This window comes from Eulemur rufifrons, chromosome 8, assembly GCF_041146395.1.
Source record: "Eulemur rufifrons isolate Redbay chromosome 8, OSU_ERuf_1, whole genome shotgun sequence".
NCBI lineage: Eukaryota > Metazoa > Chordata > Mammalia > Primates > Lemuridae > Eulemur > Eulemur rufifrons.
The window spans coordinates 81,874,805-81,896,388 of NC_090990.1; the positions used below are offsets into that span (position 1 = coordinate 81,874,805).

General features: G+C 31.3%; 1 protein-coding gene across 2 annotated transcripts in view; it reads right to left on the minus strand.

Moving 5' to 3' along the window:
- KIFAP3 (kinesin associated protein 3) overlaps positions 1-21,584 on the minus strand; it is a 139,363-nt gene that overhangs the window by 18,646 nt on the left and 99,133 nt on the right. For both annotated transcript variants that reach the window (XM_069478326.1, XM_069478324.1), the window contains 2 exons: positions 18,679-18,868; positions 12,256-12,355 (listed from right to left, as the gene is read on the minus strand). In XM_069478326.1, the coding sequence (XP_069334427.1) occupies positions 12,256-12,355; positions 18,679-18,868 (290 nt within the window). The remainder of the gene's footprint in view (positions 1-12,255; positions 12,356-18,678; positions 18,869-21,584) is intronic.

The following is a 21,584-nucleotide window of genomic DNA, read 5'->3' on the forward strand; positions in this document are numbered from 1 at the left end:
TATGTAAAGTCATGGGATCTGGATGAAATCCTATAGATGGTGGGTATAGTTAGAAAAGAATCTCCTCCCCCACAAATAGAGTCTGGATAGAGAACAGGGCTGATGCCTTGAAGTAACGAGCATTTAAAGGTAGAAAATAGGAGGAATAGCCAACAAAGAACATTGGGAAGGAATGAAAAAGGGTTTAGAGGAAAAACAGAAAAATGGGATGCCGTAAGAGCTGAGAGAAGGGAGTTTCAAAAGGCAGGGCCTGGTCAAACTGTGTCAAATATAGCTGAGAGTTGAAGATGAAAACCGTCTATTGGATTTGGCAATATGAAAACTACTGGTGATTTTGACAAGACTGGAGAAGTTGAAGAATGAATAAGAGTCTTTTTGAGAAGTTTTGCATAAAAGAAATAAGAAATGGGCAGTTTGAGGAAGAGAAAGGAGCCCAATTCTAGTTGGAATATGATATGGGGCTGTGGACTGGAGATTCCAAACTATGTTTATATGCTCACAGGATTGACTCAGGAGAGGGAAAAAAGAGTGAAAACATCGAAAAAAGTCCTTGAAAAGGCAAGAAGGGATGGGGTCCAGAGTAAAAATGGACTGACTGGACTTTGAAAAAAGAACATTTCCTTCATTGTAACAGAAGGCAAGAAAGAAAGGTGGGGGAAAATAAGAGTAGTTTATGGATTGGGTGATGGGAAGATAATATTGGGCAAGTTGCTTAATTCTAAAAGCTTCAGTTTTCTTAATAATAATGTCTTCTTTCCTCAGCTCTTGTGAAGAGTAAATAAGAGATGTAATAAATAGCAATCAGCATACTGCCTGGCACTTACACTAAATATATTTTAATAAAATACCATCATCATTAGTCAACCTATCTCAGATTGTAGACAAATTTGAAAGCATTTAGAGAATACCATTTTCAAATAATATAATTAGAATAAAGATTAAATTTGTATAGCATTGAAGCCTCCATTATTGTTTCCACTCCTTTCCAGTAATTTCATTTAAAACTATACCGGACTGTTCATGTTCCAAAAACATAAATAATTGAGCAGTTGCACTTGTTTGAGATTTATGGTTTTTTCAAAAGAACAACAAAAACTGAAAAAAAAATCATTTACTTTGTTAGGAAATTTTCTGGAGACTTTCAAGTGCAGAATTTTGAACAGATTTAAAGTTGCAGAAAAACAAAGAAGCAAACTACAGAACAGGCCCCAGATAGTCTAAAATTCTGTTTCGCCTACATCTTTTCACATGCAAACTACGATGTTACAGTTTAAGTAGACATTAGATAAGCTTATTTGAAAACAATTCTAGGAGCATAAGCTACATTTTTAAAGTTCAACATTTCTACATTATACCTAATACCTTCTGAAAAGGCCTAAGGTAGTGAGTGGCGCCGCACCTCCCTCTCTTTTGAAATTTTCAACACACTCTTTTTACCCTCCTTTCTTATTGGGGTAACTAACAACAGACACCTTCCCAAAGTGGATCCTTTATTTTATGAGGAGATCTGATTTTACTATCCCCAATTTAGAAATATTCTTCTGAGTTCCCAATACACTTTGAATTATTGCTTTTATGATAGTAATCTAAATCAATGAATGGGTATTAGACACTGCTGATTTATCCCAACATTTAGATTTTTAGGAGAATGGAAATGATTTAGTCTGTGAAATCAGATGGCTACAACTGTAACCGTGACTTCAGTCCTAAGAAACCAGAAGCTGATTTCTTTTATATATTTTATTTTGTAGTATTTCTATATATAAACATATGATAAAATATACTTATCAGTGGCTATCAACCAAGATGGCCTTCTGAGGGTGAATTGCTTGATAAATAAGTTGCTAAGTTCTACAAAAATAAGGCAGTAGAAAAAAAAGATAAAAGATGCTAAGGAAAAAATAAATTTAACAACTTAACATATATTAACTGAATCAAATAATGCCTTAACTGAGATATTTCACTGTAATAAAAAAAAAGAAAATAAAGAAATATGATGCTTTATTGTTTGTAACTATGAAGATACATATATAAAATATACGTAAAATATATAAAATTCAGCTTGCTTAAATTCGATTTGGAAATTCCAGTGATTTATTCAGCAGATATTTATAATATTTCCTTTATGTGTAAGGACCCATTTGATAAGATGGTTTAGAGGATATTAATATTATTTTTACTCTAATTGCTCTTATAATATGGAGATCAAGTTTTTTGAAACCCTTCACATTTCCTTAAATACTATGGTATCTTCCCTGTAATCGAAAGTGAAAAATAATGTTCTGATACTTTAAATAAACTCATTAAGTACTAGCTTATATTCAAACTAAACCATACAAAATAACCAAAGAAATAACAAACCAGTTTATTTTATTTGAGGAGAAAGAAAGGCTTGGTCTCTTAAATGCATTAAAGTAGACCCAACTTGAATCTTAATGTTAGTACATGGGGAATTACACCAGCCTTCCCCCACCCTACCACGTGCACACCTTCTCCTCCTAGTTTATTCACATTCTAAATCTTCTAGGTTTATCCTGCAACCACTACTTGATAAAGTAGGTCACTTGAAAAGTAAGAAAGCCTAATAAAATGAATTACAAAGACAACAAGATTAAACTGATTGCACTGTTTTCATACATTGTAGCTGAAATTCTGCAAATATGCAGTTGGCTGTGGTTTGGCATTTAACAGCATGCCTCCTCCATCAGTAAGAAGGAGGAAATTTTATTCTCATTAACTGTTGCAGATTTACTGCAGTGAAAAAGGGCTGTGTAACCTGAGATGTGACAGTACAGAAAGATCAAAGCCATGGACTGGAAACTAAATAAACCCTCTGGCTACTTCCTGCAAGGAAAATTCACTTTGGCAATGTAAAACAGAGCCCAGTTAAAAACTACTCTCAGTTTTATGAGCTGTCATAGCAGCTCAAGTGGTTTGGACTGGCTGAGTTTAGAACATTATATTTCCTTGTTTTTGTCCTAGATACTTCTGTAAGCAGTTTTATATAGACTACTTCCCCTTCCCCCTTTTAAAAACGCAACAAAAAAAAACTTTTCTTTTTTTGAAATAGAAAGTAACCACTAAACTTATCAAAGTAGGTAGGTCTTCATTTGTACATTCTTTCCTCATTTACTATAGCTTAATATTTTTTCTTAGATTTATTTGGCAATATAAATTTACTTTAATAATTCACCTATAATCCGTAAAATCCCTATTCAAAATAAGTGCAAATCAGTTTACAGAGCCCAAATGGCTCACACTTGAGAAATGAGTTATTTGGAATAGCATATCCATAAAGATTATGAGTAATATGGAAAATATGGGAATTAGCATTATATTTAAAAACCCATGGGCCCTAGGTTTCAGCTGTTTTTTTTTAAAACAAATATTTAAGAAAAATATCTATTTAATATTTCTAATATAAGTTAATTTTAGCAATTGTTTATAAATATTTAAGTCAGCTTGTTAAATCAATCAAAATACAGATGGGCTAGAATACATCTACCTTAAATTAGGAAATATCCCTGAGTTAAGGAGTAAGCTCAATATCATTAAATTCAGACTTAAAGGAAATAAAAGATGACAGGCTCTACTTCTCTCCTAATTTTTTGGAGAGGGTAGTGGTGCTTATCATACAACTGCATACAATTTTATTATTATTAGAATATGAATAAGAAAGCCTTTAAAATGGTAATTTGCATTCTATTCCCTTAAAAAAAACCTTGTGTTTCTTTCTTTTTTTTGAAAATAAAGGCATTTCCTAGGTCATGTAAGTCATAAGAGCAGGCATCTTGCTTAAAGACTTTCTTTCCATTTAAATTCATAAATAATTTTTATACCTGTGTAGGCAACAAAAACGTAATTAATACATGTCAAAACTGTACGAACTTTAACAGTAGATAATCACTCTTAAATGGTGGTGATATAATTAACTTCTCAGTCACAACTGGATTAACTCCCATGTAACTTATAGCACAAAGCTATACCATAATTGATATGTTAACATTTTTAAAGGCTCCAGTCATATTCAGATTACTTTCTTTATTTATAGACCCAGTAATGCTGAATTTCTTCTCCTAATTGAAAGTCCTAATGAACTGACAACAAATTATACTTTTCTTTGGGAGTATCTTTGGGCTTTATATGCACAGCTAATATGCATGCCTCCAAAAACAATGCTCATTTTAGCAGACTGAAAATTAACACTAACTTGATGAGGGTAGTTCTATCACCAAAGTCTTCTCTTGCTTCTAAATTTCCAAAGGAAAGTAAGTCACTTAAAATATTTTCCCAAGTCAGGACTGTAATTTCTCTAGGATAAAACATCTTCCCAAGTTTCCAGGATTCTAAGCCTTGATTTTTGGCTCATATTTCCATATTTCAGTAAAGTTTACAATTTGCTAATGCTGATGTGTGATAATCTAATAAAAATTGGCCTTAAAGGTTATAGGCCCAATTTACTAATAAAACCTAATTCAATTCTCCTTGGGAAACGCAAATCATTAGTGTCCAAGCAGTGGAACTGAATTTCCTTGTCTTTTCAATACTAGAAAGAAATTGTCTCTATAAACAGTCTAAACAAAAAAGAGAAATAATACTAATATATAATAAGCCCATGAGGGTTTGTTTACAGGCATTTTTAAAACAATACAATCATGCATGGGATGGTTAATTAGCTAAATAAATGATTTACATGAGGCATCTACCCTTCTAGACTGAGATTATCCAACTCAATTAATTCCCATTTTTTATGCAACTGGATTTAATCTGTAGAGAATTTAGCAAACTACTTAAGAGAATTTAAAGGTAGTGAACTAATTACTTAATGTGTTAATAAGCCCTTAGTAGCTTGCCTCCAAGCAAATCTGAAGCACCAAATTTGCAGTAAACCATGTCCAATGTATTAAAGCAAAATAGGTAAATGTGTTGTGCTGTACAACAAAACCTACATATTTTACTCTGAATTTTAATAACATTTACTCTGAGATTTCTAAAGCACAGTTCACTGATAGACTACTAATACATCTGCTTGTCATCTAGAGGCAGTAATGGTGTCTCTTACCAAGCTTAAAGGCTTCACTATGAGCTACCTGGTTTTAGGCTAATCCTTTAAAAATCTCTGAGCCTTAATTTCCACATTTTAAAATGGAGACAATACTGCTCTTTGCCCTGTATACCTCACACACTTGATGATCAAATGAGGTACATAAAGATATAAATGCAAGTTATTAGTCTTTACATACTTAGATTTAGATTTAAAAAAACCCTTAAACATTTTATTCTTTGAAACTCTTAGAAGGCTCTGAAGACAGTTCATCATCTTAAATAAAAAAGTTAAGTGGTAGAACTGCTATGGAAATAAAATGAGATTCAGAAACAAAATGAGATTTCATGTAAAAATTGTTTTAGAGCAAGAGTCCTGTAGTGTAAAAAATTTTTATTTGCATTGGTTTGATTTTCTCATCAGGACTGTGTTGTTACATAGTTATTGCCACTCTTGTACTCCTATTTTTACCATCCCACAAGCTTAAGAATAAAGTGACCACTCATTACCTTAGGTAAAATTTTACTTGTCATATAGTATTATTTCTTATGGTCTTATTAATTTCAAGAAATTTTACCACACATCTCTGCTTCATTAATATTGATGAAGGTGAGAAGAACTTAAAATTATTTGTATTGGTTATAGTTAGGTAGGGCATTTATTACTGGCCTTGAAATAGATGTTTATATATATTAAAAATGTCATTTGGATAACTGAATACAGTTTATAATAAAAATTTACAAAGATCTGAATATTTCACATTGGCTCATATAGTGTTCCTGAAACAGCACTTTGTAAAAGTAAACAGGATATTGTCTTGGCACCCTACCTTGCTGTTGCTATAAAGAGATTCTACTCTGTGAGTTTTAATCAATATTTAATAAAATTCTATTTAAATTGAGAAATAACTCTTGCAAATATCCCAACCTAGATCCAGCTACAAACAAGTATTAGGGACCCATGCAAATGTACATGTCAAGAACAAAGAGCAATAAAATGTATAATAGTGCCTTGCATATATAAGACATTCAATGAGTTTTTGTTTTTTAAAAAATTATACAATGTTTAATAACACACTTGTCTTAAAATGAAAACACGTTTATATATTAAGTGTAAATCAATAAATCTGTTATCCTAATTTTTAATACATGTGAATAAATGAATGTAAATTGAATGAGCAAGTAGTATCCCTAACCATATTGTCTACTTTAAATTACTAGAATTACAGATGTGGCAGTGCTGTATATCTAGTTTTATGCTAATCAAAACCTCATATGTGAATAATATTTTTATAAAAGAAGAATTTTCAATAAGGAGAAACAAATTAAAAAGTTCTTTGTGGTCAATCCTTAAAAAACTGAAGAATTTTATATAAGGTGAATATCTATTGCTAAATGGATCTATTTTGACTTATCTTGACCTTCATATATAGTGTTTACTTAAAAAAGCATAACAATAATGTGGACAAAATCTTATGGCACAAAAGCAGTGTTGAAAAACATGTTTATTGTATAGATATATATGTATATATTCTTTGACACATAGTAACTTATCAGTCTTCATTTTTATCTCTGATTACTTCATAAGGACAAATTCTTAGAAATGAAGCTATAGTGTTAAAGGAAGTAAACAATTTAAGGCTCTTGTTCTATATTATCAAATACCTTTCACAAAGGTTTTATCAACTTAAATTCCCACAAAAGGTGTTTAAGAGTAAGTCTTTGCTCTGATGTGTGGGTATCACTGTTAAAACGTCTTTGGCAATTGATAGGTGAAAATGGTATCTGGCTGTTTTATTCTGCAATCACTGTATCTAGAAAAATTACTAAAGTTGGGAGTTTTTAAAAAAGGCTTCATGAAGCATAATCTCTGCTAAGAAAAAGTAATGAGAAAAATTCATGGATAACAAAAAAGCTATGATCATCTTTGATAAAAAATAAATATACTAAATAAAGCAGTGTTTTAAGTTAATGATTATTTAAAAAATATTTTATAAGTATTTACCAATTAATTTAGTTCTTACAATGCTGAACAATTGGTTGGTCTCAATGTCTATCAAACGAAATGTTTCTGGGAGTTTCTTTTTACCTTTTTTGACCTTTTGTGTAATTTCTATGCTTCTGCCATGGTAATAAACGGCCACTAAAACTTAATTATTACAACAAATGAAAGAGTTTGGGTTATCAATTAAAAATTGATAAAGGACTTATCAAAGAAGACATTTTGCAAGAATATTTACTTTCTTCTCAATATTAAAGAATTCCTTGTTTGGCCAAATTAAGAACTGTAAAATGGACAAAAATTTGATTTCTCTTTTGAATAGCTGCTTTGAAATAAACTCTTAATATGTACTTCTATTAATAGTAATAATGTGTACTTCTGTAAACACTGCACAATACCTTTCATACAGAGAATATGTAATTTTGAGGTTGCTTTTCTTAAGTGAAAAAAAGCTGAGTTAAACTAAATAGCTGAGTATAATTAGGTGGTCTTACAGCTAAAGAAATATGCCTGTTGGAACATGTAGAATTCTAGACTTAGGAAAAATCATACATGTAAACATTTGGATAAAATGTTTCTTATATTTTAAACAACTAATTTGTTAGTTCTATTCAGTATGATTTTTTTAGATTGCAACTAACATTTTAACTGTGATTTAGTGTTTGAAAAAAATAGAGACCAAACAGAAGGTATATATATGTACTATATAGTATGTATAATGCACAAAAAAGTTAATATTAAAGTATTCCAAGCAAGCAAAAAAAAAAGGCAGGCTATAACACACACATAGAAAATGAAAGTGTAAGAATCAGATGGCTCAGATAATGCACACATCTAGTTCATCTTGGACCCCACTGAAATGGTCAGTAAATGACATCACTGTGCCAACCACAAAGAACTCCAGGCTCTGTGAAAAATATTTTTCAAAGCCCCAAGGAAACCTAAGCAGTCTCTGCAATTTTTTTTTTTCAGTTTATGAAAATTGGATTCTTATAAAAGAAAAATGGACCATTTTTACTGCAACAAAAACTGATTTGTAAAAGCTGGCAGCAGTTTAAAAATACTCTTAACATGAGGTTCTTGTTAGTCTTGAAAAGTAAAAGTTATAATAAAAAAACGGTCCAAAAATATGGTGTGCATATATGGTATATAACAGGAAAAAAGTTAGTCTTGCTCCTATTATTTTTAATTAGCTTCAATAGCGAGTTCCACTTTACTTTCTAACACCAGTACAGATTTGGGGAGGGAAAGATTTACATTTGACGCTCTGGGATTGGCAACTCTATAGCTAATGCCTTAAAGCCCTAATGCATTTTGCATTAGCTCTAAGTGTCGGGAAATCCTGGCGCCAAGAGGTTCAAACCAATAGTGACACATGTCTAAAACCCAGGATTCGCTGTCCAACTGCCAGTATCTATTTTATCAAACATCCAGTCTCTCTTGTAGAATGGGATAGATGAGTTTAACAGTTTTCACTGTTTCCAATTAAACTGCCTTGCTATATTACAAAAATGCAGGCATTCTGATTAAGAGGGACTCCCTGACTCAGATTTTAAGAAAAACACCAATTTCAACTGTTTAAACACTTCTCTAAATCTGACTTAATTTCTCAGATTTTTAACACATTTGTCCTACTACTAAACTTTGTCATTTTAGGAAGAAATGGAGAATTTTTCTTTGAACAATTAAAAATACCTTATGTCACATATATTAGCAATTTATTCTTTACCTTACGGGAACTTGAGTTCAGCTACTTTACATGAATTCACTCAAACTGAAATGTTAAACAACAAAAACCAAAATGCCATGAGCTGGATGATGAGTACGCCACTTGGCCCTGTCATATTCTCTTTCATGTTTCATCCCACATACTACTGTTAATTAAATCACTAAAAACAATGGTAATGATAAAAGTTCACCTTTTATACATTAATCTTTTATTATTCTTTTTCCAGATAATTTGACAGTGCTTATTTATCAAAGACATTTGATAAAGAAGCAGGGAAAGAATTTTTGACTCACCTGGACCATTTCCCTAATTTAAAGGAAAGAAGAAAACTCCAAATAGATAACATTTCCTCTTTTTAAAGGCATTTAGAGAATCACGTTCTTCAATATTTAAAATTCAATTAAGACATTTTTCTTTAATAGTTAATTTACATTCTCCATGTTGTACAGTAAGTCTGCTTATTCTCATCTTCACTGTGAAGATGAAGAATCAGAATTCAACAACTTCTATTTAATGAATGTGCATTTCTTGAAAATATTTCTATTTTGCTTAAAATCAGTTAAAATAAATTTCAGAAATAATATTTTGAGTCAGTGTGATTTAATCTAACAAGATTCAAATTTACCTATTGGATGTCAGAAACTAAAAGGTGGTCATTAATTTAAAAATTCACATCTGGGACATTATGCAGCAAAATTATCATTACAAAATGTGTCAATGGGTTATTTAACAATTTAAAATACTTAAATCTCTGCAGAATTAAAAATGTGCCATATATAAGATCCATGGTTTGTTACTATCAAAGAAGAGCATGGAAGTCCTATTAAAAGGAGAATCCTAACCAAAAATAATTGAACAAAAGCTATCATTTCTGATTATTCCAAGTAAGTCAATAAAACAGAATGTAGACAAGAACAACTTTGGCTACACTGTATACTCTGTATCTCTGCTGACACAATTTAGAGTCCCTATTCATTTGATCTATTACCTACAAAAATTTGAGGAAATTCATTGTAAATTATTTCTTCTAAAAAAGTGATATAGTTATTAATAATGTGACTTAAGGACTGAAAAATTACAGAAGATAGTAGATGAAAGATTTAACTTTCTCAGTGGATGTTCTTTTTAAAAGACAAACAATTCTCAAATCAAAATGATTATAATAAATAAGTATATCATTCTTTTGATTTGAAAAATAGTCACAAGTTTTACTAACTAATCCTTTAAATCAACATTACTGTGATATCTTTTACAAAGTAAAAGAAGCTACTTAAATATTTTTACCCTTAAAAAGGAACTGAAGGTACAAAAGTAAAAGGATTTTCCTAAAGTCATTAAAAAAAACTTAGAACTGAGGAATAAAATCCTAAAATCTTTGAACTAAGTAACTTAGTCACAAAATATATCTATCTTTCAAAACATCTTTATTGTTTTATAAAGTGACCATTTTTGAAATCCAGAAATGAATGATTTTGCTGAATTGAGCAAAAAAAATTATTTTGGATAGTCAATTTTAGGGAAAATGTTTAGTTTTTTAAAAGTCACAGTTATATAAAAAAATAAAAGTAAGTCTTTCTTAATGCATGATTTGCAGCAGTCTGCTTTCTCTAGATTGGCAGTATCTGCAGGAAATAAAAAAATAATGTTTTTTGCTCATAGTGAAATATAAATGGCAGAATAATTAATTTCATAAATGCTATAAGCAAATTTCTTTGAGATAAATATTAAGATCACATAACCAAATAATTTCTTCCTTTTCCAATTATGTTTCAGAAAACATTTATACCATGAATTGTCACATGACACAATACAGTATTTACAATGATTAAACAAAGGCTCTATTTAAATAATTACAGATAATGTAGCCAGACGTATCAGAAGTAATCAAAAGCCATATGCTTTGTAATATTTAATAATGTTTAGCTTTTATTTCCCAAGGCAAGGTGTTTCTTACTATAAAAATCTAGCATGTGGATGAAACTATTTCTAAACTGCTATTAGTTACTTAAAGGCCACTTAAAAGAACACTGACCTACACATAAGGTTATCACAGTTCATGTAATACTCCTATGTTTTTCTACAATGCTTTTAAAATTTGGGTCATTGACCATCAGTGAGTGTGAAATCAACTTAGTGGGTTGCAATCTGCATTTAAAAAATGAAATAGAATAGAATAAAACAATATATCATTTTGCATTACAGGTAAGAGTATCACTTTAAGAAATTTTTGTTTTACATATATGGATATAGGTAGATACATTTATGTAAACAAATATGTATATGTGTGTTAGGTTGCAATATGAAAAGTATTTCTTTTAATGTGGATTGTGGTCAAAAAAACCTCAAAAGTCACTATAGTATGTTTTGTTTCCTCCATATTAGGTAGCCTATTACACTGGAAAGAACATAAGCTTCAGTGACATATAGACCCGAGTTCAAATTTTTGCTCTATCGTCCTACTCGTGTGAATTGTTCACTTAAAGTTGAGAGTCTTGATTTCTTTATTAGTAAAACAGATATAATAAAACTTGCTTTAAAATGTTGCTGTGCATGATAAAATAAATAAGATGAACATTTGTAAAACAGATTATACACAATAGATGATCAATAATAGCTGAAAGTATTATAATTAGTATTGAATTAAAATAGCTTAGTACAAGTAATCATTAAGAGTTATAGAATATTGGTCACAATTGTACTGTTCATTAAAAAATACATGAATACATCTTCCAAACAGAAAATAGCTTATGCTAATTAAAAATAGGATTTTAGAAGAAGAATTAAATCAGTAATTTAAAGGAACAAATAAATAGGCTGAAGGGAAAATAAGACTATACCTATTTGCTGGACTAGCTTAATGTGAACTTTCCACAGTCAGCCTATATTAAAATATTACATTTCTAGGAATGATATAAAGAGGAAAATATTGTTTACACTTTCTGGCAAGACTTTAAAAATCTATGACATCATTGGTAATGAGGCTGGATATACGCTGTGGGGAACTTTATTATAATTGGAGAACAATACTGGTCTGACAGATTTTTTTTTTTCCCCTTCAATATTTTACTGAATGCCATCTAGGGAAGAAAAGTCTTCAATTTAATCAAAGCATCAACTTTTAAAAACAGTGATGTCTGAATAATTGTTAAAATACATGTTTTGTGTTCTCATTCTAAATTTTATTGGTTTTGGAAAGCACTCAGGAAACAATCTGTGTTCATTAATTCAGCAAAAGTATTACCTGTTTCAATGGACAGTCTATATTTTCTAAAGTGATGAAACATTTTTTTTTAAATATATGATTTCTATTTTGTTTTACACAGAAAATGTGACTTCATAAGTTAATTTTAAATCAAACATGTCTTTGAAAAGATTGAGGGTTTTCCCCGCTTAATGAAAAAGATAGGGAAATGAGAGAATTTTAGCTTTTCAAAAGCAAAGGAAATACCATACATTAGATTTTTCTTGGAAGATGGTTTACCTGCCAGGAAATGAGTGCTGCCCAACTACATCTCCATTTTGAAGGTGATAATCATTGAAGAAATCGGGACTTATGGCTCCTTCAGAGGCAATTAATCCATCTAGAAAGAAAGAAAATGGTAACTAATGAAACACATTTGAAGGAAATAAAAAGGAAATATTCTATCATGCAACACAGTAAGAAAACCTGGATATTTAATCTAGAAAGAAAAATGTTACCATGACATGTTGTTCTCTCTGAAAGTATGAATAGAAGACCATATGCACTTAAGTGTTTTGTTCATAACAATTGAGCATAGTTCAAAATTCATTGAGCATCTACTATGTCCCGAGTACCATACTAGTACAGAAATGAGTAAGAGTCTCTGCCTTCAAGGGTCTTGCGTTCTTGTGGAGAAGACAGACATGGAAAATGCTAAGAAGGTAAGGCAAGGTAGGGAGGGACAGTAAGGATGGTCCAGGCTAAGGAAATAGCATGAATAAATAGCCTGGTGTTAGTAAAGGGCAATACTTTAGTATATTTCACATTTTATTCCCAGACAGCTTCATTTGTGTAGCATGATTAGGGAATTAGAGATATCAAATAAGTGAATTTATAAACAATGCTTGACAGTTTAAATGGAAAACATTAAAACACACACAAACTTACATTAAAAATCACCATATATTTTACACTCCCTATGTTCTTAAAAGTTTATACTGCATATAACTTAAATATTCCTTGATATCTCAATCTTCATTATAAGTATTAATTGTTATACAGTCCTTAGGGTTATCAGATATGTTGGACAATCTATGCTAAATGGCTCTACACTATTACGTTTTTTGAGTTCTTTTTCTTTGCTTGTAAGTGCTTCTTTTCCTAAATCTAAGTCTTTGTTATTACTTTTTGCTGATTTTACAGTGATGCTACTTTCTCATTTGCTCCAATCTAAGAATCTAGGTGACCTATTTTTGACAGAATTATGAATAAGAATTAAAAGGATCTCAGGAAAACACATCTAAGTGATGGCTTCAGGCCTGTCCAATGCATAAAGCAATACTTTATTATATGGCTTCTATAATGGCTGTGTAGCTTGAGGTCTTTCAAAGTTTCCCTTTCTGAAAGTATGCTCAGTTGTTGAATAGCCTCTAGATAAGTGTTAGCTAGGTCATACCCATCACATTGTTTTTTTTTTTTTTTTTTTTTTTTTTATTTATTTCATCTTGTTATGGGGGATACAGAATTGCAGGTTACATACGTTGCTCCTGTACCGAAATTTGGCATACAGTAGAGGCAAATTATTCAGTCACCAAATAATTATTTTATACTTTGCACACGCCTTAAGATGCAATTAAATAATATAATAAATGATACACATCAGGAATGGGTATAGGTTCTAAATAAGTGATAAAGGCAGTAAAAGCCATAGAGGGATTACTGTGTTCCACAGGGGTTAAAAAATCCTACTGAGGGATGGGAGGAAACAGAAGTTTAACTGATTTGAGTCTTGAAAGATAAGTAGGATTTAAATGACAAAATCTGTTTGTCAGGACTAAGCATATTAAACATTGAGTGAATGGTAAAACTAAGTAATAGAGCTGAAAAATGAATAAATGAGGTAATTTATAGTTCCATAAGACTCTCATACTACTCATTTGATACATATATCCATTTGTTACATATCATATATTAATGACTTATATTATTATTTAATTGTTGAATTGTTAATGGATACCTTTGGCATTTGTCTTATTACTTTACTAACTTTAAAATACAGTTTGAGTTTCCATGAAAAATGTCAGTAATATTTAATCCAGTTTTTACACCCACTAGAAGTTAAAAAGTCTATAAAAGACAAGCTACACACTGAAAAGTTATAAAAAATGAAATCATGTGAAATACCAAGGCACCACAGATTGAAAGTAAAGTAACTAAAAAAAAAAAAAAAATCAATTTTATATGGAGCTAAGATTTTGTGAAAGTGACTAAAACTAATAAGGTTAAAATCACAAAATCAACAAGCTTCTCTGTTAAATGAAAATCAAATAATTGAGGATCAGGATTTAAGAAACCTGCCAATTTTAGAGGAACAAAACTAAGTAAAATGCCAAAATAAACCATGTATCACATGTTGAAAACAAATGCAAAGGTATTTAGCATACCAGTAGAAAAAAAGAATTTAACATTCAAACTCATCTGATATAAATACAACCAAATGAAAAGATACTTGAATTATGTTTAAAAAGTTTATATTTATGAAATATGACCTAGTAAAGAGAGTCAGATTAGGAAGAAATAAAATAAAAACCTGATCAAATTCTTAACATTTTATTCTTGGTTCAGAGTTCCCATTGTCTTCAAAGGGACTCACTATTGTGAGTAGCAAAAGGATAAACAGAAAACAGGGAACTACAAACAGGCAGATGATCAAACAGAATCAAACTAAAAATTCTTGAGTTTAAAGATGCAGCAAGATCTCTCCTGAATTTTCTTGTGGAAAAAAAAAAGATTCAGCCAGAAATTTTTAAACCCAGAATACAAGTAGTTTAATAATATAATAAGCCCGATCTTATGTGAATAAAAAAGAGTAAATTTATACTTCTGAAGTTCATTTTTAATTATCCTATGGCACTGCAGTTGATTCAGTAAACTGCAGCTTCCACAGTGCCCTTTATGGCTTGACAAAAAGGTTAGGCAACTCTGACATATGAGCAATCTTTCCTCACTAGAATGAGGCATAAAATTTTCCTTAAAGCCTCATCTCAAGTACCTCAACTTCTTTGGAAAGAACTTTGTTTCTCAGCATTGTGCATCTAAAATTAATTCTTTTAGGGAAATACTAAAAAAGAATCGTATCTCCTTGATTACAAACTCCAGATAAATCTAGAAGCATCCTTCTTAAGCTCCTACTCTAACCTTGTTGTTTCAAAGATAGCAACAAGTAACCAAAGAATTTCATGTAACATTTAAATGGCCAGAAAACAAATAGAAAACAGAGATGATATACACCAGAGCACTCTGCAGAGTATTATACACATTTAGTTTACTAAATTATATGAAACCTTTACCCCATAGTTATAAAGCACACTATTCTGAGATGCTCCAACTAATGATGACAAAGACAATTATGAACAAAATGGAGTGTATACTAGAACAGTGAGAAAGATTAAAGCACATTTATTGTCAGCATAGGTAATTTATCAACCTTCTAATTTCTAAAGCCAGTTAAAAAACTGGCTTATAAACATTGTGAATAAAAGTAAAAACAAACACTCAATATCTTCTTATTTATTGTTACTGAAACAAACTTTATTTTTCTTTCTTTCTTTCTTTCTTTCTTTCTTTCTTTCTTTTTTTTTTTTTTTTTTTAAGAGAGGCTCTTGTTATGTTGCTCAGGGTGGAGTACAGCAGCTATTCATTCACAGGTGCAATCCCACTACTGACCTACTCTGTTTCCAACCTGGGCCAGTTCACCCCTCCTTAGGCAACCTAGTGGTCCCCCCTGCTCCTGTAAGGTCACCATATTGATGCTGGACTTAGTGTGGACACCTGATAGGCATAGCACACTACAGGCCAGAACTCCTGGACTCAACCGAGTATTCCTTCTGCCTCAGCCTCCCGAGTCGCTGGGACTACAGGCACATGCTACCACGTTGGGCTTTATTTTTATTTCTTAAAGTCAAATGAAATATAATATTGGGATCCTTGTTGAACTAGCAAAAAGTAAAACTGTGACTGTGCAGGAGAAAATAGATGCCAATAATGCAGAAAATGAGAAAAATAACTAACATGACAAATCTTAATTTATTTGGCTATACTTGATAAGACACATTACAGAAACATACAGGTAAATAAAAACTATGGTTTTTATAATGATTCTGAGATAGAAACAAACCATCTTAAGCTTCACATTCCAGGAATATATTCATATACTAAGAATAAGATTCATCACAATTAACGAAGAACAATGAAAAAAGAAAAAATATTATCTAAAAAATGTGTAGTAGCAATATAGCTTTATTTTTATGACAGCAAAGGAAATTAATCAGTAATTACAATCATAATAATTTTAGACTCTAAAAATACTATGACTAAAGGAGATGCGAGTTTCCTATTTCATGACAACACTAAGATTTTTTTTTAAAAAAGCAAGGGATACATAAAACAGATATATTTTACTAATATTTAATAGTTTGAAAATATAGAGGGTGATATTAATGACTAGGAAGTAGCAAATGTCATTTCATTTTAAAGTAAAAGATAAGACTCAGGGAATTAAGGCCATTTAGTTTAACCTCTAGCTGAAAAACCTCTAAAGCTGCTTTTATTGTAAGCAGCGTAAACTTTCATGGAGACCCAGAGGCTTAATAAGATGGCTCAAGTATTCAAACAAATCTGCAATACTATAAATTTATCTGACGTTTCTGAAGACAGAATTGCATATAATAAATGAACAGAAGCTGACATTTCTAGATTTACATGAGACATATCAAGAAATGCTACTGAGATTCATTTAGTCCATGGACTATTCATGGAAAATGAACTAGGTAAAAAATTCTTAAACTAAAAAAATATAGACAGCTTGCTATAAGAACTGTATCTTTAAACTCACAGCATGTAATTTCCACCATCAAATGTCTATCATATCATCAGGCTATAGGTATTAAAAAAAAAACTACAAAGATACTTAACAATAATATTACACCCCTCAAATACTTTTATTTTTCCATCAGCTGCTGCTGTTTCTAAGTTACAGTATACAAATATCCATAGTTCAACTTTCTCACAAAAGCATTAGTTATACATTTTAATTATAAAGTATTTCACAAAAATATTTAGGATTTTCATTTAAGAGATTAATTTAAATGAACTAATTTTGGAAATGTGGTATAACTTTTTAGAACTCTGTTCTGAAATTTTAATTGTATTAAAACAACAAAGTTGGTTAATAGTTTTATTCAGTTTTGGAAACTGGTAATTGATTCACGCTGAAAGGTAGCTATCAACCTTCAAAGCAAGAAATTTGATTCCAGGAATATCATATATATTTTACATCATCTTAGTTCATGAATACTGAACATGTAAGGAACAGCTGCTTGCCATTACTGAACTAAGAAATTCTGGTTGGTTGAAATTAATGATCTACTCCATCTGGTTTGAAACACAAAGCAGCATTTCATAACTACTGTAAAGTTCAGTTAGGAAGAAATCTATTTAATTTTCAAAGTAAAGCATATGTTTTCCAAGATCAAGTATTTATACCAAATATAAAAATAATACATAGTACCTATGGAAAATCTGCACAATACACAATTAAGAAAACACATGAATGAATATGTGAATGGTATTACTAATGTGGGTACAGTGATCAGACGTGATGTTAATTTACGGAATCAATCATTGATCGCATACAAATTGTTTTGATGAGACAATACATGCTTTTAGAAAACTTATATTGAAAACACTTAATAAATACATAGTAAAAATACACAGTAGGAAAAAAAGGTGAGCCATTAATTCAGATATAATTACTTTAATGCTTTTTATTTCCAGCTTGTGACAGATCTTAATCAGAAATCCTCTTTTTCCTTTCCTCAACTAAATGACTTCAATGAAGCGATATTAATATTGGCAACAGTAGGAAACATTAAAAGCCAGAATATGCAAAAATTTACCAATCTTTGTGACAAACTCATCCCTGGAAAAAGGCAGCATTGCAGAATCAACAAGGTTATAATATATGTAAAATTTATGTAAATATTAAATTTTACCTTGAAAATGCTAGCAGAGTTTCTTTGTTGTTGTTGTTGTTGTTGTTTTAAAGAGATAGAGTCTCTCTATGTTGTCCAGGCTAGATCTGAATTCCTACGCTCAAGTGATCCTCCTACCTCAGCCTCCTGACTAGTTGGGACTATAGGCATGTACTATCATACTTGGTTCTGAAAATGCTAGCAGAGTTTAGAAGGAAAATGCTATTACTATAAAGTGTCTAAATCTTCCCAGCAGTCACCAAATAGTTTGAAACTAAAGCAAAACCATGACAAAATTAAACTGTTAAGATTAAATAGATTGGAAAACAAAACATAAAGTGATAAATTATATGTTTAATAAATGCAGAATAAAGAAAATGATTATATTTTTTAACAGAAGTCAGAAATCTTGAAGTTGTTAGTTTAAGTTAACATATTCTGGCAAGTAATAAACTTCTTCTAAGAGCAATTAATTTTCCTGGCCACAGCCATTTTTTATAGAGATTACATCAAAGACTAACATGGAAAAAATTAATGGTGAGTTCATAGGTTTGCCTGTTATGTATAGATGTTACATCTGAAATAGTTAGCAGAAGACCATTTACATACTACAAGAAGCACTTACAAAGCTTGGGAACGTGCAAAGTTGGCAGACCAAAATCGCTTATTTTTGCTTTGGTTATCACCTTACCTGAGTTGTAGAAAAGGTCAGGTCTTTCGAGAATATCTCCTTCATGGATGTATGGCTCAATTCGATCATCCCCATACAAGTACTGCTCACTCTCATCCATCTGACGACTCTCTACCATCTCTAGCCACTGAGAGTTGTGCCAGCGAAACTTTTCACTCTGAATTTTCTTAGCCCATTCTTCATCATATTCCTGTTGAAACAAATAGTTAACTGTTATGTTGACTATTGGCACTCAGATAGCCATACTTTTATTTCATGAGAGGAGAATTTTGAGGGCCTTTCTTTGGGCTGGAGGGAACATTAAAAATACCCATTCAGAATTATTTTATATATTAGCCAACAAAAAGCAATTAAATACATAAAGAAGTTTCTGTTTGGATTATTAACCACTAATGACAATGGCAAATACTGAAAAAGTTTAAATTTCAAAAATTCTTATTTAAATATTATCTATTTCCAGAATTTAGGTGAGCAATCAGACTTCAACTTCCAAAAAGTTCTTGTGGCTCTAGTTACAACTGACCCTTGAACAACCTGAGTTTGAACTGCGAGGGTGAGCTTATATGTGGATTTTCTTCTGCTTCTGCTACCCCTGAGAGAGCAAGACCAGCCCCTCCTCTACTTCCTTCTTCTCAGCCGACAGTGAGGATTGAAGACTTACTTTTATGATGAGCCACTTCCACTTAGTGAATAGTAAATATATTTTCTCTTCCTTATGATTATCTTAATAAAATTTTCTTTTCTCTAGCTTTATTGTAGAAATACAGTATATAATACAAACAACATATAAAATGTGCATTAATCAACCATTTAGGTTATCAATAAGACTTCTGATTAACAGTAGGCTATTAGTTAAGTTTTTGGGGAGTCAAAAGTTATACACAGCCAGAGGTGGTAGCTCACACCTACAGTGCCAGTACTTCAGAAGTCTGAGGTGGGAGGATCACTTTTGAGGCCAGGAGTTCGAGACCAGACTGGGCTAGGAAATGCATCAGAGAACCTGCCTCTGCCAAAAAAAAAAAAAAAAAAGAATAGCCAGACATAGGTGGTATGTGCCTGTAATCCCAGCAACTTGGGAGGCTGAGGTGGGAGGATCACTTGAGCCCAGGAGGTGAAGGTTACAGTGAGCTATAATCAGGCCACTGCACAACAGCCTGTACTCTAGTCTGGGAGACAGACCAAGACCCTGTCTCTAAAAAAAAAAATTATACACAGATTTTCAACAGAATGTGTGTGTGGGGGGAAGTCAGTGCCCCAAACTTCTGCATTGTTCAAGGGTCAACTGTATTTGTGGCAGTAATGACAGATGGTTAGCATTAAAATGATACCCTTGGCTATATTTCTTAGTTTAGTTTAGATGACACTGGGGAAAAAAAAAAGCACTGTTAAATATTGAAGTATTTAACTGCTGAAATCGTTTACTACATGAAAGAAATAGCAGAATTGAATTGAATTTTGTTCCAACCACGAAATAAAGTTACCATATTTAGTTGTAATTATTTTTTAAAATATCTATCTCTTGCTTTGACCAGAAACTACTGAAGAGCAAGAACATGGTGGCTTATTCAGTGACAGGTGTATCTGTAACACTTGTCACAGAGAAATTCTTGGGGAATGGTTTTGAAGTACAAACAGGCAAATTACTACAAGCTATGGCAGAACTGACCAATCTACCTACCAGTCCCATAGGTTATGGCTACTTCTGACTAGTGTATTCACTTAACGATGTACAGTAGAAAAATAGCATAGATGGAAAAAAAAAAAAGGTTGAAGATATTTTTTGTCATCCTAACCTTAGAGTTCTCGAGTTTAAATTCTTCTGTCAAATATTTAAGCACATTTGTTTATAGCTGTCTAAAAGGAGTTAGAGGGATGCAGGGCATTAGCACTCTCAAGATGTTCACAAAAACTGAGAGGTGGACCAAATATACATTTTAGTTAAATGCTGAGTAATTTTCAACCTAACCTAGGACTCAAGTCAAAAATTGCGTTCACAGAATAAATTTCTTGGATGTACAAAATAACCCTGAAATTTTATAATAAATGTAATTATTATAATTTTTTTGTTAGGATTTTACTTGTTCAATTTTAGGTTCACATTATCAATGAATCTCATAGCAGTGTCAGCTGTCAGATCGTATGTTCTATACTGTACATTTTTGAAAATATATAGCTGCTCCCTTGCAAGTGAGGTTGGTGAAGGTAGAAGATATTTTTTGACTGGGGTATTGCTAATGGCAGTTTTGTCGCCAAATTTTTAAGCTTTCCTTCTTTTCTATTAGTTACCTATTAACACTTCCATTAGTTGTCAACCTATTTCCTAATATAATTATTTAAAATTAAATTGCATAAAATTAAGAGCTATCATAAACATTAATTATTGCCTTGTACTTTAAAAGTAATAAACATTTATTATTCAGTTGATAGAATTTTGATATTTAAAACACTGAAGGAAATCTTTACCCTTAGTTACATCTATGATGCTAACCTATATTTGACATTGACTATTCATATATAAATAATAAATCCAAATGCTATGCTTTGTTGGTATTACTGATGTGGTCACAGTGGTTGGCTGTGATGGTAATTTATACAATCATGCAATCATTGATCACATATAAATTGTTCTGACAATATGAGATAATACATGCAATGCATTTAGAAAACATACTGAGAACCCTTAACAAATGTTAGACATTTCTGTTCATTTAAATAACAGCTCTCTGAAATAGGTACTGTAATTATCACAATTTTATTAATACAAATGAGAAAATGAGGCCCAGAACACTGAAGTAACTTGGTCCAGGGAGCACAGCTGGTTGTGGCTATGATAATACTGCAAACCTTGGGCCAGCAATGTGGAGGAGGCAGTTAAACAGAGGATAAATGAATATTTGTTGGGGTCA